The 27,425-nt window shown below is 38.8% G+C and overlaps 1 protein-coding gene across 1 annotated transcript in view; it reads right to left on the reverse strand.

Annotated features, from left to right (window-relative positions):
• The window catches only part of SVEP1 (sushi, von Willebrand factor type A, EGF and pentraxin domain containing 1), a 182,274-nt gene that overhangs the window by 108,406 nt on the left and 46,443 nt on the right, over window positions 1–27,425 (reverse strand). The window contains exons 4-6 of the mRNA XM_065878472.1: window positions 10,525–10,683; window positions 9,516–9,695; window positions 950–1,129 (exon numbers count right to left, since the gene is read on the reverse strand). Of these exons, the coding sequence (XP_065734544.1) occupies window positions 950–1,129; window positions 9,516–9,695; window positions 10,525–10,683 (519 nt within the window). The remainder of the gene's footprint in view (window positions 1–949; window positions 1,130–9,515; window positions 9,696–10,524; window positions 10,684–27,425) is intronic.

Genomic DNA, 27,425 nt, shown 5'->3' on the forward strand with positions numbered 1-27,425 from the left:
CATTGTTAATAAACTTTATTTGTTATTTTTATTATTAAATTATTATTTAAATATATAATACCCCCCTATAAGTTTTCTGAGCTTGCACCATGAGGGTCAACTCTACGACTGTTACTGAACCCCTCAGTAAAGCCCAATATCCTTTCTGGTGACACCCTCCCTTATTATCAGCCCTGGATCCAATACTAGATTATACTAGAATAAATCTGTAAATCAATTTATAAAGAATAGAGATAGTTATAGTACCTAGTTTTCCTATCTAGGATCCTGGGATACCTCAATTTATTCCCTACATATAGTTCTTCTTCCTATTTTGGAAGTTGGTCATTTAATGACATACCTGTTAGCACTCCCAGGTATACTGTATCTGACACATAGTAAGGGTTCACTAATGGTAGTTATTATCATTTCATCATCATCATTATTACCATCGTTAATGTTTCAACAGATGCAGCAAACTGGAAGAGCTACTGAGATTATTCATTCTGGACCCAATTTCAGGTATGATATGTCACAACTCTTAGTGAAGGACAAGGCAGAAAATCTTCTGATGAAAGAGAATTTTACGGCCCATCTTAACATAATTTTGTCCTTTCATCAACAAGGTAAAGGTAAGTTGTGTTTTTAAAACTGAGGGAATTACACAGCATTTGCTGTTAAAAAAATCCATCCAAATTTGCCCCAATTAAAACAAAAATCATTACCATTTGAAGCTGTAAACTTTAGGGATTCGGAAAACTGGATTGTGGTGAGAAGTCTTTTTACCAGTGGAGGAGAATAAAGCTACATATTTGTTCATGTATCTACAGCGCCATATACCTATACATATGGATGTGTATTTATACCCATAATGAGTCAGTTTTTAGTTCTAGGTCTTCACAGAAAACAGGAGAAACCAGAGAGCAAGAGAAATGACCCATCCAAGGCACCATGCCTTCTAAGAACTTACCCACACACCGGGGTTCTAGACCATCCCACTGGGCATTTACTTGGCAGGTAAGCCTAGCACTTCCTTCTAGTCTGTACCCTTCATCACAGGTGACCAAACACACTGTCCTATAGGACAGTTCTCCGGTAGAACAGCTGAGGCGGCCATGTTTGGGTTGGCGGAGACGAGGGCATGTTCTCACTATGTGAAATGAAAACAATTAGATCATATTCTACTCAATGAGGACAAAGATAATAATTATAAATTTAATAAGGCCTACACATTACAAACAGTAAATAACACACCATTGTATTTTGAGTTAGTATGGGATAATTAAAAGCCTATGTTTTATCAAATGCATGGCCTAAACAACATCACTGTGTTCCACCTCTGTCTACCGGTGGGAAACTTAAGCTGTTTAAGGAGTCTGGCCCTAAATGGACAATGATGGCTGGAGACTGGGGATGGTTTACAAAGGGAGGTCCCTGCAGCCCTCAGCTGGGCCTTTGCTGTGATTCTCCAGGCTACGTTCTAACCAAAGGAAGGGGTCTTTCCCAGGACAGAGATCAGGTTCACTTCCGTTTTCAGACCTCATGGGCATATCCTGGGATTTTTAATGATCCCAGAGCCTTGACGGCTGCTCAGCCTCTGCAATCTTGAACTCCAGCATTCTACTCTAGCCACAATTCTGGTCCTTTTAGCTTTTTCACCCCTTTCTTCCCAGACGCTTCCTGCAAATCCTAGCTCACGATGAGAATATTGACTTATGCGTTACCATTGTTTTGTCTGTTTTTGCTGCTACGGCAGAGACTGCTAGTTGCCCACCCAATAACCAGTCCTCCCAGTTTTATTCAGCATAGTGACAGGCACAGCTAGAAGATAACAATTCTCCACCTCCATCGCAACAAATGAGAGCCAGTGACATATACGCTAAGGTTGTATGGGACTTCTGGAAAAGCTTTTGAGTGGGGACTGTCTCAGTTGAGAGAGTACCTTTTCTGCCTTCCCCTCTTCCTCCTTCTTTGTCCTGAAATACAGACATGAAGGATAGGGCCCCAGCATATTACAGGGTAAGTCTCATGCACTAAGATGGTAGAGCAAAAAACTAAAAGGAGCCTGGGTCTCTGATGACAATGAGCTATCATAGCAGTTTTGTATTACCTACTTCTGTCCCTTCAGGTGAGAGAAAAACAAACCCTTAATTGTCTTATGACCCAGTTATTTGGGTCATTGATACCAGTAGGTATACGCAAACCCTAATTCCCTCTGCCCAGCATCCATTCATTTTCCCTTTGTTAATTTTCCAAGGGAAGCTCTTTCGCCTCTTTCAGCTCATGGGATTTGTGTGTGTTCCAACCTTGCTCAGGGGTAGAGCCTGTGAGCCCGGATCATGTTCCCCTGGTCTGAGAAGTGACCAGGTTACAACTGGTGATATACTTCCTTTCTCTATTGACTCCGAAACCACCATGAAAAAGGAGCTAGAAGAGTATTTACTAAGCTCTGGAGGCTGGAAAGGGCCCTGTGCCTCAGCCAGCCTCAGCGCCACCAGCAGCAGAAGTGCCATGGGTTGTCCAGAGAACTGTGCGTTTCCCCAGCGCTGCCACTCCTGCCTCAACGCTGCATCAGAGAAGCTACAAGAAGGTACTCGGGCTGCTCCTGCAGGTTCCCAAATGACATCTGTGCTCTGAGTTCCGGCAAGAGTCTACCACCGCCTAGCCCACCCAAATCCCATAGGGTGCCTCAGAGTACATCTCAGTCAATTCCAGCAGGCCCTATATTCTTGTTCAGGACAATTACTTCATCTACCAGGGTCATCCTCACACAGCTCTGATCCAACTCTAACTCACAAACTCATGCACCTGCCCTCTGGAATACATGATCAGTCCTCAATAAATCCCGTCCTATCCTAGACTTCTCTTAGGAACTTTTCCTTACTTTCTCATCCTAGTAAAATATCTTATTGTCTCTTATAGACAGGACCTGCTCTTTACTGCCTTCCCAGATCATTCTCTTTCTTCTTCCTAAATACCTCCAGCTCCCTGGAGGGAGGAAAAACGTCCCTTCCCCCCCACCCCCGCTCCCCAGTTGCCTGTTGACCTTTTGGCCACTTCTCATTCTTTAATGATTTTATATTTTTCTCTCTCTCTCTTTCTCTCTCTGGCACGTGTGTGCACGTACACACACACACACACACACACACACACAAAGCTGGTGATTTCATGATCTATGTAGATATCATTCCAATACCCCAGAGTCATATTCCTCACCTCTTCTTCACCAGTAACCACATCCTTCACCTTATTTCAGCCTCCCCTCCACTGCCTTACCCTCTAGACCTTGCCAGCACCAATCCACGCACCCTCCTCTGACAACGACCTCCTATCTTCCTAGATTATTCCCTCAAGAGCTTCAACTCCATCAAATTCTATACCCTACTGGAGCCCCCAATTATGTGTTCTTCTTTAGGTAAAATTATCTCTAAAGAGTTTATACTCTTTCTACACTTCTTTTCCTCCAGTTCTAGCTTAGACCCACTCCAATCAGGATTTCAAATCAGGAGAAGGAGGAAGGACAGTAAAGGAGGAAAGAAAGGGGGAGAATAAGGAGAGGGGAGAAGAAAGGGAAGAGAAGGAGAGGAGAAAGGCAGGTGATAGAGAGGAAGAGGAGGGGAGGGGGAGACATGGAAGAGGATGGGCAAAGGAGAGTGCAGGGAAGGGAGAGGGAGAGGTGGGGGGCTGCAGAGACCCACGGCCGTGCACCCTTTCAGTCAGATGGCATGTACATCCTGGTCATAAACAGAGATACGGAGAGCACAAGACAGTGGATTCTTGTTGAATATGCCAACAGATGGGCGCGGATACTCATTTTAATAGCTTACAGACATAATCCAATAAGCATCAGGCATTGTACGAAAAGCAAAAACCCCTGCAAAGAACAAATCTCACTTTTCTCTCAGATAACACTCCTGCAACACTAAAGGTCACAAGACAACAGAGAGATCTCTAAATATTTTTGAACAAAATCACTTGGGACTCAAGAACTTTGTTGAGACCCTGGGTAAGATGTCTTTTTCCTTCTTTTATGCATTTGCCAATTTTTCATATGAAGCATGCAGTTACTTATGATGAAAGCTTAACTTTCAAATAATAGGAAAGGAAGTTGGGGTAAAATATTCAGCGCGTATTCAACTGAAGTCGCGGTTTCACAGAATCTGCTCTGAAGGAACCCATTCAAATTATATTAGTTGGCAGAACATAAATATTGGGTGCATGAAATATTCATTTAGGATTGATTACTCCTTAGGGAAAACTCAAGAATTAGATTAGAAGTTAAACCATAAGCCCTCGCCTTTCGATCACTGGGATGGTTTGGACCAAAGTCAAAGGAGCAGGATTATTTTGCCTTCCACGTTTTGATTGTTATTGAGTGTGTCCACCATGTAAGCAGAACCTTTATTGAGTGTATCCATCAAGGGTGTAGAAATATTTTGCCTCCCGTAGTTTGACTTTTCTTGAGGGCACTCATCAGGCATATCACAATGGCAAGAGCCAGGTAGGATTAAAAGTGAATGAGACAAATTGCCATGATCAAGATATAGAAAGTCCAGAAAACCACATTAAACAACTGCTTTTGATCCAATAAACTGCTGAAATGACTCCAGCTTTCCAACTTGAGACGAAATGAACTTGCAACATCTCTCAAGAGAACTGATAGTAGATTAGAGCGGGTGTTTCACACATATGCAAATTACATTGCTTCTCAAGTGTTGGTTTTAATAAATTTGCACTGCTCCTCAGGGAAAACAAAGCATATGTAATAATTCCTATTTAGTTCTTAAACATTTTATACTCCTTTTCAACCAAGAATGACCATTTTTATCATTTTTGATAGGAACATGCTTATTTATGAGTTTCAACTTCAAAAATATTTTTATTTCCATAAGCTGAAAACTTCTGCAGTAAACGTTTGACTGACATTCATGTTAAAGCAATCCTTAAATATTTATTTAGTCTTTTTAGAAAACAGCAATTTAGTCTTTCAAGAGAATGGTCTACTAGGTAGCAGACAATGTGAGAACTTGATCTGGTTCTGAGTGGAAAGACTCGTTAGATTTTTTTCTCAGATTTACACTTTCTGTCACTCTCCCAATTTTGACAGCTTCTATACTGAAAATAAAATAAATCTGATGTTAAATGCAGGGTTCTCACTGTTGCCTGAACGTTCTTCTCAGGAAAAATACTATCACAAAATTTACTTTACTTTCATGTTGTGGTTTAGCTAGTTATCACTGAGAAACCACAAAGGAATGCTTACTAGTTTAGAAAGGAATGTGTAATTCAGATAAAATTCAGAGCGTAAGTGTTTTAATGAAGAATGTATAGGAGGAATAAGAATCAAGACTATTAGTTATTATTTAACCCTACAAAACATTTAGGATGTAACATGAAATTTGTAAAAGGCTTTATATTTTACACTGGTCTTTCATTTCTGCCTCACTTTTAGAAAGATTGTCAAGAAAAAAATAAACTTATCCTCTGTCTTTATAATTAGATTGAAATTAGATCTGTAAAATGCTACTTTCTCCATACTACCCTCCTGAAACAGAAGTGAATTCCCACATAACTGCCATATTTCACCGAATCCCAGACGCCCCAATTGTAAGGTACGACATTATTTTATAAGCTGCTAATAAAGAAACAGTAACGTCTGTGAAAGGATTTAACGCCACGGTTGTTGAGGTACATCTCAGTTTTAGGATGTTAAGATGTGGGGAAAAGTGTTTTGAATTATGGTATATGTTTCACAGAACAATACCTCAAGTATAGGCAGACCTCAGAGATATTGCAGGCTCAGCTCCAGACCACCAAATACAGTGACTATTGCAGTAAAGCAAGTCCCACGATTTTTTTGGTTTCCCAGTGCATATAAAAGTTATGTTTACACTACACTGTAGTCTATTAAGTGTGCAAATTAGCATTATTCTAAAAACCAATATACGCCCATTACTTAAAAACAGTTTATTGCTAAAAAATGCTAACCATCATCTGACAACGTGGGGTTGTTATCAGTACAAACCTTCAATTTGTAAAAACTGCAACATCAGCAAAGCAAAATAAAGCAAAGCTCAGTAAAACGAAGTATGTCTATAACTAAATCCTTTAATGAGGAGCCAGAGGAAGAGCCTGACCTAGTACCTTCATTCAGGACAACTTTGTTCACTGGTAAGTTAGGGAGTAGTTTTTTGGAGGTGAAATTAAAGGGAGCTTAGAAAAGTTCACATCCTGGAGCATCGCTCTTATTTTGATTAAAGTTATTTTACTTACACGGGGACATCAATGCAAATTGCATAAAAGACAACAAGCCTACTTTTTAAAAATGGAACTGCATAATGGGAAGTGACACAAGCAGACTGTCAGTGTATCTATTTGTCAATGTACTTATCCATATCGTTTACCAGAAGTATAACCAAGGATTAGCTGGGGTGGGGGAAGATACGTTCTGTGCTCATAATGAGCTCACAGACTAGCAGAGGTGATCGACAAGTTAATTAATTAAAGTAAGTAAGGTGGTTTGTATTGTAACAATTTGGTTAAGCTGGGAAACACTGTCAGAATCCCCTTATTTTGGGCCAGTTTAGGGTTGATCAAAAGAAGAACCTGCACTTGATCTTGGAAGGCAGAAGAGAGGCAGTGATCACTGCAGGCAGAATCAGTGATGGACAAATGCACACATGCACAGTAGGTTCCAGCTTGTCTTTGGTCACCTCCACTCCGCATCCCAATTGCTGACCCTGTTGACCCACGGTGGCCCCAAGCTCGCTGCTGGGTTCTTGGATGTAGAGCATCAGGGCATGGTTACACAGAGATAAAGCTTCTCTTAAACTTCCCAACACACTTCTCCCTTGTGGTTCCACTTCAGCAGCTGGGTGGGCTTGGATTCTCAGACTGAACTGGTAGTAACTCCTCTGATGCTCCAATTTCTCTTCTGGACCTTCCACTTCCCAGCTCCTTCCAAAATCGTGTAAGGTCTGATCCTTAAAATAAGTTCCTTATCCCATAGCACAGATGGTGTACTTCCTGGGCTTCCCTGACTGACCCTGACACAAGCGCAAGGGCTAGAATGTGGGCAGGACAGGTTTGTGGATGCACATACAGAGGTTAGGGGTCATCCCATCCCAGATGAGAAGGTGAGCGACAGGGAGGGCTTATATACAGGGACCAAAGGAATGACTGGACAATCAAGGCTGTTGAAACAACTTGCAAACGGATGGCTTCCTGAGAGAGCATGGCCATTTCTTAAGGCTTTAGTGTAGGATTCGAGGCTCAGGATGGAGACTGTAGAGGGTTAAAGAGGCAAGGGCCAGACCTTACCCTAAAGGGGTTGTCTGCCTGATTTTCTTACTCTTCTTTGGAAGGTCAGTAAGTGGAAAGTTAAAATGTCATGTTTCCTACCTTCTGCCATGAGGTATTTGGAAGAAGGGGTAGAGGTTTTACAAAGAACTTAAAAACGATGTAACTTTACAGGAATATTTCTAAGAGGTTCCTATGATCAACTTTTTCAGTAATAGGCTTTTTACCATTTGAGACTGTATGACTAAGAAGGTCTTTGCTTTGCTTTCCCACATAAACAATAGCTTGTCGGAGTTTAGAAATCTAGGGTCTAATTCTTTTCTTTCAGAATTCAGGAAACATACACTTATCTTCTAACATTTAGAACGGCTAATAACGGGCTCAAGGCAAGTCTGATTCCCTTTCCTTTATAGGCAATATTATTTCTAACTGTGAAATAGGCCCACTTTTCTAATTTTTCCAGGGCTTTCAGAAGTTTCAATAAGATTATTTCCAGACATGGATCTGTTTTCTATAATTTGTTTTCTGGCACCCAGTAAGTGATTTTAAGTTGACTATCAAAGATTTCACTCATGTGTATTTTCAAGATTTCAGCTTGCGGTTATATTCTTTGATCTTCTATTAGTGCTTCTCCTCCACTCCATTCTCTCTCTGGATTCCTAATCTGTGAAGACTCTATTTCCTGTGACTATTCTCGTGTCATTTTATTCTTTCATCTTTTTTCTAACCTTTCAAAGTTGCTCTACTTTCACAAGGATTTCTTGCGTTGATTTTCTGACTTATTAATTTGGCTTTTGACTATGTCTGTTTATTGTGCCAGCAACCTTTTTCTTCTCCCTAGGATACCTTTCTCCTCTCAGATTTCTCCCATTTCTTGGAATCCTAATCTCATTCTACCAATGTAATTGCCTTTGAATCTCAGTGATTCCATTTTTCTCCCCTCTTCTTTCAGGTCTCCCTTGTTCAATTTGCTGATTCCTTCTCTTTTTGTTAAGTAGAGATAAGGGTCTGGACTGGGACCTGATTTAAGCAAATTCATATTCATAGATGAGTTCAGTATTGGTAGCCGATTAATACAAACAGTGAATGTCTCCTGGGGTTCACAAATGACCTTGAAGTTGTGAGTAGGTTGGCTTCCCTTATGGGTGTTGGAGCCAAGAGAGGACTAGAAGACAGAACTTCTTACCCTACTCCAGTGAGCTGGGTGATACAGGGTCTTGGAACAGTCAAAGCCTCAGCAAACTATATTGCCAAAGGATGCCTAGGGGATGTGTTGGGGGTCATGTTGCCAGATTTAGCATAAAAACAAACAAATGAGGATATCCAGTTAAATTTGAATTTCAGAAAAGCAACAAATAATTCTTTGTATAAGAAGGTCTCCAGTCTTGTATGGGACTTACTTATACTAAAAAGTTATTTGTCATTTATCTAAAATTTGAATCTAAACGGGTGTCCTGTATTTCATCTGGCAACCCAAGGTGACGGGGGGAATCCTGTGTTCAGACGCTTCATGGGCAGAGATTCTCAAGTCCTTTGGCTTGTCCCCCTCTCTTCTTACAGAGCCTTCTCTTTCAACCCAATTTGTGAAACCCTAGGAAGTTGGCCATGCAGTGGTCGTAAGAAGTAGGAAAGTAGGTCTTGGAGACGGCAAGAGTGGAAGTGAATTAAGGTACTCTCAATTGTGCTTGTTGTTCCTCTGTATCTGATGTGGGAGCCTCAGGTTCTATCTATGGTACTGCCCCCTTTTCTGTTGGCCTGATGAGGCTCTTTGGGATGTCATTTTAGCAAACTCCCACTTTCTGTGGCATGCTGTCTATTCAAAGTGAAGGCTGGGGATGTATACATTGGCTAACTACTCTTGTCACAGGATACTGGTGTGGTCCTTGGAGCCCTACAATCAAAGTCGACATCAAAGCCGCACATTGACCATCCCCAAACCCTCCCTGGACCCTGTTTTGGCTGCTTGAAATCTGAGGTTTAAGGTAACCTGTCCATTTCTTTCCCAGGCAGGCCTTTCCTTTGCTTGTTCATAGAAGAAACACAAAGGGCATAGTTTATGATGATGTGGTCAACTGAACTTAGTAGTTCTGACTTCAAACCTCCTGTAATTTTTTCTCTTTCTGTGGTCTATGGTCTATGAAATCAAAAGAAACAAAGAATCTAGTAGTCTATTAGAGTTTAAGTTGAGGATGTCGAGCAAGACAATCAATAAACAACGTGAATTGCAGTCTGCATACCTCTGCAGGAGCTCTCAGAACCGGACCACAAACCATCGGGCAGACACAAGAAGATGCTGCTTCCCACGAGGTCGAACCCGGGGTGACATCGGACCCCACAGGCTGCATTGAAGTGGCTGTTGCAAGTGTTCTGGATAAAGTAACCATTTTCAGGAGGCTTCAGGGCAGGGCAGCGGACAACTAACATTTACAGGGAGAAGAGTAAAAAGCAAAGTGAGTCTCTGTTCATAAAGCATCCTCCCCCCGCTTTTTCTTTTCCGGTCAAGAGGACATTGTATACACAGAGCTAAATTATCAACAGCATTCCCATTTACTGCACATGAATTCCTAAGTGCACATTTGGAAGAAGAACACTTATGGCTCATGCTTACTAGGTATTTGCTTCCAGTTAAGTTTAAAAACAGACTAAATATTATGGTTTAAGCTTAGAAATTTTAAAATCTTGATATCTATGTGGATATGAAAATTTCTAGTTCTTGACCCTCATATGTCATTAGCTATTTTCCTTCTCAGTTAGAGTGGCATAAAATAAAGAACAAATAAGTCCAGCAAAGCATGTCTGCCACAAATCCCAAGAGCCACAGCTTTGGCTAATTAAATACTTTTAATTTTTGATATGAATAATATCAAAGTACTTTACTTATAAAAGTATTTTCTTTAAATGGATTTAACCATCACCAGAGCCCAAACTAGCTCATTTGTTATTCAAATTTGCTGTTAAATTTGTGACTTCTCTCTCTTAGATTCATTTTAGATCTTTTCCGATACTAAATCTGTTTTCATAGTCACATTGCTTGTGGAGTCTCAGGTCTCCTTTCTCTGGAGCAAGATGTGGATATGTTCAGTGATAAGGAATGCTAGATAATAAAAACAAAGAATTCCCCCCAAATAAGATTAGAGGAAGGAATATTAAAGACCATGCCCAATTAATTGGATGAAAACACCAGCATTACTTCCCTAAAAGAGATCAGCTTTTATATTTCCTATCTGCCAGTGGTGGGATCCGTACCTCTGCAGCTCTGGCCAGATGCCCGGTACCCCTCCTTGCAGACACAGTCTTCAGGGGAAGTACTTCCAGGTGGAGAAGTGTGATTTTCATCAGGACATGGAAGGCACGTGCTGATTCCTCCTGGTGAACCTTCTGGTTTGTATGTCCCGGATGGGCAAGCTGTGGGTAAGCCAGGGAAGCCCATTTCGTGCGGGGTACATCAATGGACAGTTAACAACATTTTGGAAACTGATTAGGGGGGAAAAGTCCCAAACAATAGCTTTTCATAGAAATAACTGTATAATTCAAGCACGGAGAGAAACCAAGATTTTTTTAAAAGAGTGATAGAGTTGGCTATTTGCAGGTAATCAAGTGGCCTCTTTGATGTCCCACAATTAGTTACAATCACAACACATCATGGCATGATATGGCTGGGCTTATTTGTGGGAAAATTCAAAACAGCAATGTACGTAAATGGACTAAAAGGAATCAATGATACTCAATGCGTAAAAACATCGTGCTAAAGACAGTATACCCCATATTCCATCAACCCCCCCCAACCTGTGCAGCTGCACCTCCCCCGTTGTGTCCCCCAACACTCACTCCCAGCAGAACAGAATAGTTGTAGATATGCAAAAAGCACTGGGCCCCTTGTTTCGGTTCAAAGCACTGGACAAAGGGTGAGGAGAAAGTAAAGGGCTTGAGGGAAATGATCCTACTGATGGGAAATAAGTCTTTTGAAGAAAAAAGAATCACAGACCCTGCTTTTCCCAGGCTCAAGAAAAAAAAAAAAAAAAAAGATGAAAAGCAGGACCTGATCTTGCTTCGTATCTTCCCTCTGCACTGACAATGCGGCTTTGAATCTGTACTTACTCTCCCTGGTGTTACACATCTGTAAAGTAACTCTCAATTAAGAATTCAACAACAGAGAAACTGTGGAATAAAGAGACTTGCGATACTTAATAAAGCCAGATAAATGTAGTGTAGTCAAGTATGCATTACATTATTTAAAAACATAGTAGCAACCAAGGAATGTGCACTTATGTGGTGATACTTGATATAAATTATCTCCTTTAATCCTCACAGTATTAATAATTACTAATATTTTTATTAATAAGTACATTACTTTTATTAGTATTGTGTCTATTTTAAAGAGAGAATGGAGGCTTAGAGTAATTCGATGATTTGACTGAAGTTACTCAGTTAACAGGTGATAGCGCTAGGAGAATTTTTTAGCATTTAACGTTGGTTTATTACATTTTTATGCTGAAATTCAAAATCACATTTATCTTGTTTGTAATTAGTAAGTCAAATATTTTTAAATGGTAGTACACTCCTTTCTTCTTCCTATTGTCATTTGTTTAAGGCCTGTTTCCGGGTAGACAAGCTCTGGCTTATTTATCTTTTTTTTTTTTTTTTTTTTGTGGTACGCGGGCCTCTCACTGTCGCAGCCTCTCCCGTTGCGGAGCACAGGCCCCGAACGCGCAGGCCCAGCGGCCATGCCCCACAGGCCCAGCCACTCCGCGGCATGTGGGATCCTCCCGGACTGGGGCACGAACCCGCGTCTCCTGCATCGGCAGGCGGACTCCCAACCACTGCGCCACCAGGGAAGCCCTGTTTATCTTTTTTAAAGACTTTATTTAGGTTTACAACAAAACTGAGATGAAGATTAGAGCTAGAATTTTAAAGCAGGTATTTACATAGCTTTCACTATGTCCCAGGGACTATTCTACATATTTTATAAATACTATCTATTTATCCATTTAAGAACTTATGAAGTAACAAATATTATTAATCTCATTTTACAGATGAGAAAACTAAGGCAAAAGTTTCTTCTGCTAAAAACAGAAGAAATCATTATTGAGAGAGAAGACTCATAATATAATGTAATTTTTAGAAAAAAATCATGCTTCTAACATTATTGATTATATTTAAAAACAGAAGAGAACATTTCCCCATGTATATAGTAGAAAATTCCAGAATTGATACAGCTGTAGCTATTTAAGAATGAGAGAAACATGTGTAGGAAAGTTATAATGATGTGTGACTTACGAAAAATACTTCAGCAGAAAAAAAGGGAACATTACTTCAAAGCATCATAGCATTAAATACTGAATTATTATTGAATTATTCATATTTCTGAATATTCCTTTTTATAAAAAGTTCAGTAAATATTGGCACAGATCTTCAAGAAGATGCAAGACAACACTGTATCCTTTGAACAGAAGGCAGCAGCTATAGGAGAAAATGATTAAGATAAACATACAAACGGAGAAGAAAACGTAAACTGTAACAGCAAGATTAAAGCTGTTGTTGGAGGCAATAAAAAGAAGCCAGAAAAATTCCAGAACAACACAAGTAAAAGCTGTGATATTAATACAAGAAAATACTCCTTACTTGAAGTTTCAGGGCAATAAAAACTCATCAAGTTCCTGGCAAAATTAATAAAAAGTGATTAACGCCCAAAACAAAGGAAAAGTATGACAAGTGTTTAGGAAAGAAAAACAAAATAAATGGGAAAATCAAACTGACATTTCATTTCTCCTGTACAAAAACAAATGCCATGAAAAAAGAATGAAATAAGATATACAGCTATGTGGAAAAAATAAACAAAATGGATAAACGTTTAGCAAGACTCATCAAGAAAAAAAAAGGAGAGGGCTCAAATCAATAAAATTAGGAATGAAAAAGGAGAAGTTACAATGGACAACACAGAAATACAAAGGATCATAAGAAACTACTACAAGCCAACTGTATGCCAATAAAATGGACAACCTAGAAGAAATGGACAAATTCTTAGAAACGTACAGTCTCCCAAGACTGAACCAGGAAGCAACAGAAAACATGAACAGACCAACCACAAGTACTGAAATTGAAACTGTGATTAAAAAACTCCCAACAAGCAAAAGTCTAGGACCAGATGGTTTCACAGGTGAATTCTATCAAACATTTAGAGAAGAGTTAACACCTCTCCTTCCGAAACTATTCCAAAAAATTGCAGAGGAAGGAGCACTCCTGAACTCATTCTATGAGGCGATCATCACCCTGATACCAAAACTAGACAAAGATACCACAAAAAAAGAAAATTATAGGTCAATATCACTGATGAACATAGATGCCAAAATCCTCAACAAAATACCAGCAATCCAAATCCAACAATACATTAAAAGGATCATACACCATGAGCGAGTGGGATTTATCCCAAGGATGCAAGGATTTTTTGATATCTGCAAATCAAACAATGTGCTATACCACATCAATAAACTGAAGAATAAAAACCATATGATCATCTCAATAGATGCAGAAAAAGCTTTTGACAAAATTCAACAGCAATTTATGATAAAAAAACTCTCCAGAAAATGGGCACAGAGAGAACATACCTCAACATAATAAAGGCCATATATGACAAACCTACAGCTAACATCATACTCAGTGGTGAAAAGCTGAAAGCATTTCCTCTAAGATCAGGAACAAGACAAGGATGTCCACTCTCACCACTTTTATTCGACATAGTTTTGGAAGTCCTAGCCACAGCAATCAGAGAAGAAAAAGAAATAAAAGGAATCCAAATTGGAAAAGAAGACATAAAACTGTCACTGTTTGCAGATGACATGATACTATACATAGAAAATCCTAAAAATGCTACCAGAAAATTACTAGAGCTCATCAATGAATTTGGTAAAGTTGCAGGATACACAATTAATATATAGAAATCTGTTGCATTTCTATACACTAACAACAAAAGATCAGAAAGAGAAATTTTTTAAAAATCCTATTTACCATTGCATCAAAAAGAATAAAATACCTAGGATAAACCTACCTAAGGAGACAAAAGGCCTGTACTCTGAAAGCTATACTATGCTGATGAAAGAAACTGCAGATGACACAAACAGATGGAAACATATACCATGTTCTTGGATTGGAAGAATCAATATTGTTAAAATGACTATACTACCCAAGGCAATCTACAGATTCAACACAATCCCTATCAAATTACCAATGGCATTTTTCACAGAACTAGATCAAAAAATCTTAAATTTTGTATAGAGACACAAAAGACCCCAAATAGCCAAAGCAATCTTGACAAAGAAAAACAGAGCTGGAGGAATCAGGCTCCCTGACTTCAGATTATACTACAAAGCCACAATCATCAAAATAGCATGGTACTGGCACAAAAACAGAAACATAGACCAATGGAACAGGACAGAAAGCCAGAAATAAATCCACGCACCCATGGTCATTTAATCTACGACAAAGGAGGCAAGACTACAATGGAGAAAAGACAGTCTCTTCAATAAATGGTGCTGGGAAAACTAAACAGCTACATGTAAAAAAACAAAACTAGAATATTCTTTAACACTGTACATAAAAATAAACTCAAAAGGCCTAAATGTAAGATCAGATAGTATAAAACTCTTAGAGAAAAACATAGGCAGAACACTATTTGACATAAATCACAGCAATATCTTTTTCGATCTGTCTCCCAGAGTAATGGAAGTAAAAATAAAAATAAACAAATGGGACCAAATTAAACTTGAAAGCTTTTGCACAGCAAAGGAAACCACAACAAAATAAAGACAACCCAAAGAATGGGAGAAAATATTCGCAAATGATGTGACTGACAAGGGATTAGTCTCCAAAACTTACAAACAGCTCAAGTGGCTCAATATCCAAAAAAACAAACAACCCAATCAAAAAATGGGTAGAAGACCTAAATAGACATTTCTCCTAAGAAAACATATAGATGGCCAAGAGGGACAAGAAAAGATGCTCAACATCACTAATTATTAGAGAAATGCAAATCAAAACTACAATGAGATTACCTCACACCAGTCAGAATGGCCATCATCAAATGGACAGTAAATGCTGGAGAGGGTGTGGAGAAAAGGGAACCCTCCTACACTGTTGGTGGGAATATAAATTGGTACAGCCGCTATGGAAAACAGTATGGTGGTTTCTTAAAAAACTAAAAATAGAGTTACCATATGATCCAGCAGTCCCACTCCTGGGTGTTTATCTGGAGAAAAACATGGTTCGAAAGGATACGTGCACCCCAGTGTTCATTGCAGCACGGCTTACAATAGCCAAGACATGGATGCAACCTAAATGTCCATCGACAGATGAATGGATAAAGAAGACGTGGTACATATGTACAATGGAATATTACTCAGCCATTAAAAAGAATGAAATAATGCCATTTATAGCAACATGGATGGACCTGGAGATTATCATACTAAGTGAAATAAGTCAGACAGAGAAAGACAAATATCATATGATATCACTTATATACAGAATCTAAAAAAACGATACAAATGAACTTATTTACATAACAGACTCACAGACTTAGAGAATGAACTTATGGTTACCATGGGGGAAAGGTAGGGGGAAGGGATAGACTGGGAGTTTGGGACTGACATGTACACACTGCTATATTTAAAATAGATAACCAACAAGGACCTACCATAAAAAAAAAAAAGTTTAAAAATTTTTAAAAAATAAAAAAAGAAAAACAGAACAAGATAAATAGCAGAAAGAATTTATAACAAAATGTCATTAACTAAGGTAATGGAAGTAAAACTAAATATATCAGTTATCATCAATAATAGTAATGGGTTAATTTAACCCTGCTGATAAGATATAAACTTAAAAACAAGCCAGAGATACAGGTTAAAAATAGTTGGATGTTAAAATATATGTTAAATATTTCAAAAAATTTTCAGGAAGCAAACAAATTAGTACCTTAAGGAGAAATAAAAGCTTAACACATAAAGAGCTTTTTCCAATATATGAAAAAGATAGGAATACTTCAATAGAAAAGTTGACAAAGAACAAAAGCTGGAAATTTACTAAAGAAGAAATGAAAATGATCTATAATAGTAGGATACACTGTCTAACCTCACTTATAATGAAAAATGCAAATTGATGACTACTTCTTAATTTGGAAAAATTTTTAATGGATGTTAGTACCCATTGCTGGCAGGCATGTGGACAAACAGGCTCTCTCCAACTCTGTAGGGCAACCTGAGGGTAGACACCAAAAGCCTCAAGTGGAGCTTTCCCTTTGATATATAGCATTTCATTTCTAATAATTTGTCCAAGTGAAAGTAAACATTTTTTACCTACACATATAAGTATGTATAATTATTGTCTGTCATTACACAGCACTGGAAACCAAGACAAATGTCGAAAGATGGGGGGTTTGTTAAATTCTTATGACAAATCCATCAAATGGTATTAGCCATAAAAACAGAATTCTTGACATGGAAGGTCAAGCCAATTGTGTAGTTGAGTGTAAAAAAACGCATGTTTCAAACACCATATGTATTGTATGATCTTCTGGCTAATGAATGCATAAAATTCTATAATGTTATGAATACATGGCATATAATCATGGTAGAATTATGAGCCTTCCCAGTTTGTTTATTTTTGCTGAGTTACATTTTCTTGTTTTGTTATACTGAATAGGTATTGTGCAAAAACATTAAAAGTAAATAAAAATTATACATAAGAGAAAGTCATTGTCTCAAATGCTGTAGTTCATTTCACAGTTATTGGTTCTCTGACCTCAGAGATCACTTTGATTCCTACTTCTCTCTCTGCATCACTCCTATCTTAGACAGGAACTCATTACCTCTCTTCCAGGTTTTTACAAAGTCCTTTCACTGGTTCCCTCAACCTTCATCTCTACTCTTTAATCCAGATGCCTGAACATCTTTCTAAAATATAAATGTGATCAAAGCATTTTCTATCAAAAACTGCACCAACAGGATGAGGCCCTCTCTCTTTACTCTGATCTACTGGGTTGGCCAAAAAGTTCTTTTGGGTTTTTCTGTAACTCTTTGATCCATCTACAACTTTCCCCTGTCTGCTACAATGAACCAGTGAACTCCGTATCCTGATCAGACACTGCTCCAGAATCAAGCAGAGACTAGTTTTGCAGCACACCTCCCCGACCTCAGTTTACTGGACTTGGGAGTTTGACCAATTTACTTAATTTTTCTGAGACTTTGTTTCTTTGCGTGTAATATTAGTAGTACTTGCCTTATAAATTTGTTGTTAGGATTAATTGAAATAATGTGAGTAAAGCAACAATGCCGGGCATGTAGTTGGCATTCAGTAAATGTTAGAATAATGTCCCCAACTCTTAATTCTCTCAACTATAAAAGAGACAGTTATACTTTTTTTTATGGCTTGCTGTGCCCAGTAGATGCTCTGGTGCTTGGTAAACATTATCTCCCTCTCTTTCCCTTTCCTATCTTCCACTTAGCTTCTGCCTTGGCATATGCTTTCCTTTCTCTAAATGAACCTCCAGTATCCTTCAAGACTAACTTGTTCTTCAAAGCTTCTCTAACTTTTTCAGACAGATATTGTTACCTTCATTTCTGTGCCTCAGAGCACATTACCCCCACCTCTGTTCTGGCACATATCACACTGTGGGTAACATAAGCACTTGTCTCTTTCTCTCCATGGGGAACACACTCTTGTAAGTTCAGGGAGTCTTCCAGTCATCTGACCCAGCCATTGCCCATCCCATTGCCCTAACCAGCAGTCACTCAGTCAAAGGAGGGCAGGAGAAAACAAGCTCTATTGGAAGTGGAGGATGGGTTAGTGTGGAGGAAGGACCAAAGTCAGAGGGAGTAACAACAGGGCGGAGTGAAAGGACGTTAGACTAGGAGCCAAGACAACTGAGTTGCTATCCTGGCTGCTCCACTAACAAGCTACGGGGTCACTGGCAAGTGATTTTTTAAAAAGTTTTCCTACAAAATACAGAGGTTACATTTAATGATGGCTATGACCTTTCCAATGCTAACATTTGATGATTCTACAAATAGAATAATACTAAAAAGTTAAATAAACTTTTCATATGAACAGTGAGATTTTATCTACAGATTTTATAATTTATTTAAAAAATAATATTACATAAAAAGGAGCTAATCTTACACCATTACTCTCCAAAACCTTTTGAGTAATCAAGAATTTACAACACTGGAGAACAGTGCTTTGGATAAAAATATCCAAAAATACATTTGGAAATGTATTGTGAAATTCATAATGGTAATGGAAAACAGATTTTAGGAAAACTATTTAAAGGCATTGCACAACTCTAGTGGGAGAGGTGTAATCAACTTCTTTGATTCCCAAGGGGGGAAATTCCCCATCTAAAACCAAGCAAAAGTTGAAAAGATGAAATTAACCGTGGTTTGAAAAAGTTCCACAAGTGATGGTAAAGGGCTAGGGTACAATTTTTTTCTTTATCATATGAAATGATTCCCTTCCTGGAAATGTACCAAATAATCTTTCTTAATTGCTCTTCTTGTTGTTGTTAAAATAAGCACTTTCTCTTTTCAGAAACATCTTAGCAGTTATCAGCTACTATTATTGGAACTGTGATTCTTGAAATTATCATGTGCTAACATTAGATTTTTCTTCAACTGTCAACACAATTTTTTGACTCAAGTAAATAAAAATATCAACCAGTTTGGAATCTGCAGAATATAAAGAACTCTCTGTTCTCTAAATATCAATCCTTTAGATGACTATTTTAGTTAATAATATTTATTATACAGTAACTTATACTTTACAAAATTCCTTCTTATACATAATCTAAGATTAATGTTTTAAAAATCTCTATAAATACTAAGAGCCTCTGTTCTTTGCACAATTCACCTTTAAAGGTTAATGAAACTCTTTAAAGAATATAGTTTTAGGGAAGTTGCATCAGCTGCATTCAGGCTGTGAAGTACACAACTCCAAGTGTGCCCATTCATGTAGATGATAATGGGACCCAGGAGTTGTACAAATCAAAAGCCCTCGTTGCTGCTGTATCCAGGTAGGACATCAAGCAAGTTATCTGGGCCCCCCCCCAAAAAAAGGCTCTTCATTATTACAATATCATGCTTCTTCTCAACTTTATGGATTCATTCTGAATAAGGAATCTGTTCCTACAAACAGTTGTGTTGGGATTTTGAGCACAGGGGTCCACTGCACTAGAAAAGAACCAGCTTTCCCCGAGGCTAAGTCAATCCTTGTCACAAGTACAGGACAAGGACCTAGGTATACATATGAGGGACTTTCTTTTTAGTAGACAGCCAAGATCCTTTCTATTTTCAAGGAATTAGAAGAGGAGACTTTTTTAACTGACCTGGATTCTGCACATCTGAATCTGTGTAAAATGACTTAGCATCCTGCCAACCTCCCTGTGATTGGTTAGCTCATCTGGCTGGAATACTATTTGGGCAAAATTGTGAATGTAGGCAACTGTGTGGTGCCAGAGCAGCAAATGGCACCCAAGCTGCAGGACACCATGTTGCAAACGTAAACATCTGCTCCAACTAGAAAGGAAATTACTGATGGATTAGGACGAGTCTATCAAAAATGAAAAGACAAAACTCTCAAAAGACTGTGTCCAAAAGAAGATGCATCAGCGAAGTAAGCGTCATATGTTAAGAATATATGTGTACACACATACATACACATATAGACATAAATACATATATCACACATAAACACATATATTACACACAAATATAACCTGGCTGAGTATAGAACACTTAGGCAAAGTCTTTGTAGTTGAAAACTCTGTGTTCTCTCTTTTTTTTTTCTTTGGCTGTGCCACGCGGCTTGTGGGATCTTAGTTCCCCAACCAGGGATCAAACCCGGGCCCCTGGACCACCAGGGAATTCCCGGAAAACTCTTAATTGTCTTAAGATGTTTACTGTCTGGGTGAGAAATGTGAGATCATCCTGAGTTTTACAATTAAAACTTCACGGGCAAGCACTTTTAGGAAAGGCCTCTGGAGATTTTAGAATTATCTTCAACTTATTTATTCCTTCTAAAATAGCTAATAGCTAAGAATTGTATAAAGAAGAAAATAAAATTTACCATAAGCTTGACTACTCTGGTTTAACTATTCTTTTCATGTTTAATATTTAGGTTGATTCCAATGTTTTACAATTAAAAACAACGTTCCTATAATCATCTTTTTCCCTTATATCATTCACCCATTAACATTTTTTTTCCTTAGGCAAAATAATATTAACTTTTCATTAGTCTACTGTCAAGTTATTGTATATTCCCATTATCAGGAATGAAAGTACATATCTTACTGTACTCTCATGAGTTTTTTAAATTACCAATTAATCATTATTTAAATGTGAAGTCCCATGAATTCCAATGCAACAGGTTTTCAACTTGAATCTAGGGTGAATCTATCTCTGAGATTCAGACATGTGTAGGCCCAACAGAAGTCTATTTTCTTACGGAACTTGAGAACCTTCTGGGAGAAAACTCTATCCCTGGTAGGGGTAATATTTAAAATGTTACCAGAGGGACTTCCCTGGTGGTCCAGTGATAAAGAATCAGCCTTATAATGCAGGGGTCACGGGTTCGATCCCTGGTCAGGGAACTAAGATCCCACATGCCGCGGGGCAACTAAGCCTGTGTGCCACAACTACTGAGCTCGCGTGCCTCAACTAGAGAGCCTGCATGCCACAAAGTACAGAGCCCTGGAGCCTGCGTGCCACAACTAGAGAGAGAAAACCCACAGGCCACGACTAGAGAGAAGCCTGTGCGCTGCAACCAAGAGCCTGCACGCTGCAACAAAAGATCCTGCATGCCTCAATGAAGATCCCGCGTGCCGCAACTAAGACCCGACACAGCCAAAGGTAAATAAAAATAAATAAAGAGTACTAAAAATAAGTAAATAAATAAAATGTTGCCATAATGGCATGATCACTGATCCATAAGAGCAGACATGAGCTGTAGCATCAAGCAGAGTTCTGCATGCCCACTAATCTGCCAGATGTTACCTCTGTAGGTGCTGGATTGTGGGATAGACCAGTGAGGCTGGAGAGAGGGTGAGATCAGTAAGGGGACATTTAGGGACTTGGGGGCAGCAGCTATTTACCAACCAATACATTTGTATTTCAAAAATTTAACAACTTTTACAACTGTACTGATGCATATCTGATGACTTAGCCTGGCCTAAGGAACAAGAGAAACGGCACACGCTGGATCTGGTAACACTTGACTTTAGCAGTCAGAAAGGAGAAAGATTCTGAGTATAGTTTGGTGTTTGTTGTCAAATTTGTTTCCCTTCGGGTCATATAAAGAGTGGTAAGTTTTGAGTAAGGTCTCAGGCCATGGTTGCCTTTGATATTTTTCTTTCCTCATCTCTTCTACCTCAGTTCAATAAGACTTTAAGGTCTTTGAGGGCTTAGAAATAGGGATAATATCAGTTTCTATGCCCATTGGTTGCTGTGCTAATTTAGGACCTTATTATTTTATGACTTGATCGATCTGTAACCTCTATACATACATCTCTTGTTCTAGGTTACTTCAGACTCTGTGATTTCTGCCACAGATGCTGAATTAATATTCCTGTAACATGCCTTTCATCATGCCACTTTCCTGCTCAAAAATCTTCAATGGCTTACAGTTGCCAATTGACCAAAGGCCATCTCCATAGCCTGGAATTCAAGTCCCAGTACAATCTAGTACACTGCTCCTTACCATTCTTTCCATGAATCCCACTTTTTCCCATAGATTTACGCTACTTACCCACCCATACAAGCTAACTTCAGTCCCCATCACAAGCCTGTACTTTTCGTTGTCCACAACAGTACCCCTATTTCTAACTGTCCTCATTCTATCTTTCAAACCCAGTTCAAATCCCATCATCTCCATAACTAACAGTAAATATTTTTTGAACAGCCATAGCATTTTGCATATCACATATGTCACATCATTTTTATTTTTATTCAATCTCAGTTGCTTAGAACTGGATTAATCGTAATTCCTGGTTCATGGCACACATTCTGACTTGTTTGCAGTAATTATGGCTCTACTTCATATTAAGCTACTTTAAGGCAAGTACTGTGCAAGAATAATATCTTCTGAAGTACCTAAAAGATAATTCGATAAATATTTAAAGGAGTCAATGGACAGATTTAAATGATTTCCTTCTGTAGTTTCCATAAAACCCGATTCAGAGTGACCCATTCTGCCTGGCATTCATTCATTCTGATGATCTGTGTGGTCTCCTCTACTGCACCTTGAAATACTCCACTCATCTAGTCAATTTTCTCCTTCCATATTCCCATATTCAAATGTTTGGATTATTTTCTGAAAAATCTGTGTGTAAATAAAATTGCAAGTATTTTACTTTGGCAATTACAATGCTTTCAACACGTTAAATTTCACCACCTCACCACCTTTCTCCCAGCTCATCCCTTAAAGGAGGGTGTGGTGCAAAGCATCAAGGGAGAATCCTCGGATGAGAATTCTACTAATTACTACGGGCTGTGACGCTGTCTGACCTTCTCTACTTGATGTAACCAATTGGAGAACTGTTTTTTCCATCACAATGCATGGGTGATCAAGTTTATAGCCAAGCAGCTGTAAAACTAAAATGTCATCACACTCTGTAGGGATGAAAAGCATATGACAGGTGATGGGATACTTGGGATAGACAGAAGGATAAGACAGAACTTTGCCTGTGGTCTTCAACAGAGGATTAAAAAGGGGCAAAGTACCATGCTACGTGACAACACATGAGAGATATGTTATCCAGACTTGAGGCAGGGGTGGGGTGGTCAGGAAAGCTCTGTTGGTCAAAGTGATTTCAGAGGTGGGACCAAGACCAAGCACAGAAGTGAGGAGAGGGGTGTAGAAACAGGGTGATAGCATTCCGGACAGAGGGAACAACATGTGCAGACCCAGAGGCAAGAGAGGGCAATCCTGAAAATATAAGAGTTCACACTGGCTGGAGGACAGAGGGGTGAGGCTTAGAAAGGTGAGTGCCAGACCCATTGGGGCTGGATAGGTCACTTTCAAAAGCTAGGAGTTTATTCTTAAGACAATGAGAACAATGACAACATGTTAAGTTAGGGTGTGTGAAAAGATCACTTTGGATGCCTTTTGGAGAATGATTTTGAATGTGAATAACATTTCATACTCAAACACATGGAAAGATTCACTCACCCCCATCTACTTTTATACATAAGGATGATTTAAGAACTTTGAGCTACAGTTAATTAATGCTTTTTTTTTTTTTTGCTTAATTGCTTTAATGTCTTTTTCTCCATAATTCTTGCTAAAAATGTTATCCTTTATTGATTGGCCATTAACCATTTTTTTCCATTGTCTTTTTGGTTTTCCAGAAATAAAAGTCATCATCAGGCATAAGATATGAGAAAAACTGACATCACCACTTCTACAAAGAGTGACCCTAAAGACATAACACATAAAGAACAATATCACTGTTGGAATGATACAACCATCATGGAAAAACCTGTCAACAGAGAAGAAATGATGCACACAAAAAGCAGAGGAACATTTTTCTGGGAAGATGGAGTAGATGTATTTTTCTTTAGTCCTTCTGCTGAAGTACAACTAAAACCCCCAGACGTTATATATAAAATAAACAAGAAATGACACTGATAAGAAGGCAGACCAACTAGGGACCTTGAGATTCAAAGAACAACATGGTAGTCAGTTCCTTGGGCTTCCTTTTTCATCACGTATCCTAGACATAGAGCTGAAGAAGCTGGCATCCCCCAAAACACCAATGGGGATGGACAAAAACCCCCAAAACAACAAAATACAGTTCTCTCAGCTGAAGGATGACGAAAAGGGCAGCCTAGCAAGATGGAACACTTGTGGACAGTAAACAACTGACTCCTCTCTTCTAGCCAAACTCCACAGAAAAAGACCTGTGACCCAAGCCCAGCCATACCAGGCAGAGGCCAAGTGGAGAGCCTAGACTTCCACTCCTGCAAAGCTCTAGAAAAGCACTCCCACACCTCTGCCAGAGTTGGTATGGGAGAAGGCCAAGCAGAGAGATGGGTCTTTCATGCCAATGAAGAACACAGAGGTGAGGATGGTGTCTCTCTTCCATACTCACCCAGAAATACCAAGGGGTCCCTCCCCACCCCACTGGAGTGGTGTCTCAGGGTAGGTTCAGTGGAGAGTGAGGACTTGCACCACCACCAAGCAGTAAAGAGGTTCCTTCCTTGCAGTGTCAGTGGAGGCCACATGGGGAGCAATCATCAGGCATCCCTACCCCTTCCACCCAGGGTGGTGTCAGTGAAGGCTTAACAAAGGGCATGGACTTCCACCCACATGCAGCAGTAATGAGGATCCCCTCACCACACACATGCTTATCAGTGTCAATCAACAGAGCAAAATGAGGAACCTGGGTTTCTATGTTCACCTGGCAGTGCCCCTCAACCCTCTTCCTCTGCTGGAGGAATGTTTATCTAACACTCCTGAAATGACAACATTGTAGAAATGGAGGACAGATTAGAGGTTTCAAGAGGTTAAAGTAGGGGCAGCCAAGGGTAGGAGGGAAGTGTTTGTTGTTCTAAAAAAGCATGTTATAGAATCTCCTGGTGGTAGAGCTGTTCTATATCTTGTCTGTATCAATGTCAATATCCTGATTGTGATATTATACCCTAGTTTTGCAAAATGATACCATTGTGAAAAACTAGGAAAATGACATAGGGGATCTCTCTGTATTAGTTCTTAAAACTGCACGTGACAATATTATCTCAAAAGAAAACGTAATAAAAATTTAAAAAGCAAAAGGCAGAGAAGCAAAATTTCAAGGTGTATCCAGAAACATGCAATGTAGAGAAACTGTATCTTGGAGCCTGGGGTATCCGCGTCACTACAGAGGTGCAGTTGGTTGGAGGTCAGGGATATTTCTTCATACCTAACCATTGCTTTATACATGGAACAGAATATGATGAAGAGTATGCGTGAGTATTAGCAAGACCAGAGAGGGTATTCCTCCTGCAGAAATTCACAAACTGACCCTCTTATTCATATATCAGTTTCCTTGAAATTTTACGGTTCCTAATGAGGGTCACACATTTCTCTTTCAAATTAATCTTAGGAAACACATTTTTCCTTATTATTGTAAATGGGATTTCATCACATTTTTAAAACTTAGTGTTTCATTGATTTGAAGTCTTTATCTTGCTACCTTACAAGTCTATTAATTCTACTCATTTTCCATGGATTTCTTTGGATTTTCTAGGTTAACAATAACATCATATGAAAATAGTAAAACGGCTCTTTTTTTTTGTTTAACATATTAAATATTGATGGTGAAAAAGTGTAACCTTGCCCTATTAATCTTTATGGTTATATCTTTACATATTTCACGTTTCACATAAATGTTTATTTGATTACTTTTTTCTCATAACTTATTCTATAGTTCATGACTTATTTTAATACAACTGCTTCCATATTTTGACAAAATCTATACATTTCAAGGTTTTACGAAAAATTTCCCAACCACTAAGACTGTGCTGCATTTAGTGATAACGGTTTGTTTTATGTTCGTTAAATGATTGTTTAAATGGTAAAAACCCACAATATCCTGGAACGCTGCCTTGACTGTGATATGAATTAAAACACTGCCCCAAACCATCAATCATCGATACATGTAAATAGCTTTACACATACATACAAACACCTACATACATACACACACACAAAATACCACGGTTTTAGAACAAAATTTGGAAAATAATCTCAGTAACTAGATAACATGAAAGAGATAAATGTGTGATTAGCCACTTCCTACTGTTGATCTCGGCCTTCCAGATGGCTGACTTTGATTCTAAGCCAGTGCTTCTAAGGGTCAGTAGACTTGTTCACCTTCATTTCTCTAAAAAAGGAATGGAAAATTCTCAGGAAGTTGGGAACCAAGCAGAGTTTCCATATGCTGTATTCTAACATCTAAACATGGAATTTGCTTTATTTATTTACTCGTTCATTCATTCACTCAAAGTTTATTAATGCTTACTCCAAGTTCATGGCCATGTAGCAGAGGCGATGAAAAAAGAGAAAGGGAGAGAGAGAGACATAGACATAATCCTGCCCTAAAGGGATTCATAGAATACCAGAGGAGGACAAAACCTAACAAAAATGATGATGCTGTGTGGTAAATGTTAACAGAAAAAAAAAGATATTTATGAGAACCAAAAAATCTAGATCTATCTGTGCCAGGGCAAGAAGGAATGAAAGGGAAAGTTTCGTAAGAGAAGTGAGTTTGTTGTGAATCCTGATGGATAGGTAAGAACTGAACAGACAGACAAAATGTGGAATATTCTAAGCAAAGGAGGACAAAAATGCACAAGTGTGGAGCCGTGAAAGAGCCTGCAGTGTCTGAGCGGCCACCAGCACCCCGGGGTGGCCGGAGCATAAGATGCTGCAATGTTTATACCCAAGGGGTCATCTAAGTCTAGCAGGATCTCATGACTTTGATGTTTATTCTCAAACTTTAAAAAGAGACACAGTAATGTTTTCTGAATCTCACGTTAAAGCATTAATTCAGTTTGTCAATATAGAGCAGGTGTCTCAACCCCAGTAGAGGGTGACATTTGGAACTTGTCACAGCTGTTTGGTGTATCGTAGGCTATTTAGCAGCATCCCTGGCCTCAAGCCACTAGATGACAATAGCTCCTTCCACTGTGACAACCAATAACATCTTCAGACATTGCTAAATGTCCCCAAGGGAGCAAAATCTCTCCTTGTTAAGAACCACCACTGGTAGAGCGTAACAATTTAAATTAATCAAGGACTTAACTATATGCCAAGCACCACAGCAAGCTTTTCACACGTATTATCTCACTGCCTTTTTATAACAATCCTACTGGTATTAACCCCATTTCATAGACTAAGAAACTAAGGCCCACAGAGGTCAAAGAACTTGCCCAGAAAAACACAGTGAGGAAGTGACAGAACCAGGATTCATCGCTAGCATTCATGCCACTAACTGTTAATCCATAACTATTTATTTATAGATTTATTTATGGATTTACAAGGTTGTATAAGGACTGAATCGTATCACGGCATCACCAGCATTTGGCACACTCACAGCGCCCATCATTTTACTGAGCCTGATTTTTTTT

This window comes from Phocoena phocoena, chromosome 6, assembly GCF_963924675.1.
Source record: "Phocoena phocoena chromosome 6, mPhoPho1.1, whole genome shotgun sequence".
NCBI classification, from domain to species: Eukaryota; Metazoa; Chordata; class Mammalia; order Artiodactyla; family Phocoenidae; genus Phocoena; species Phocoena phocoena.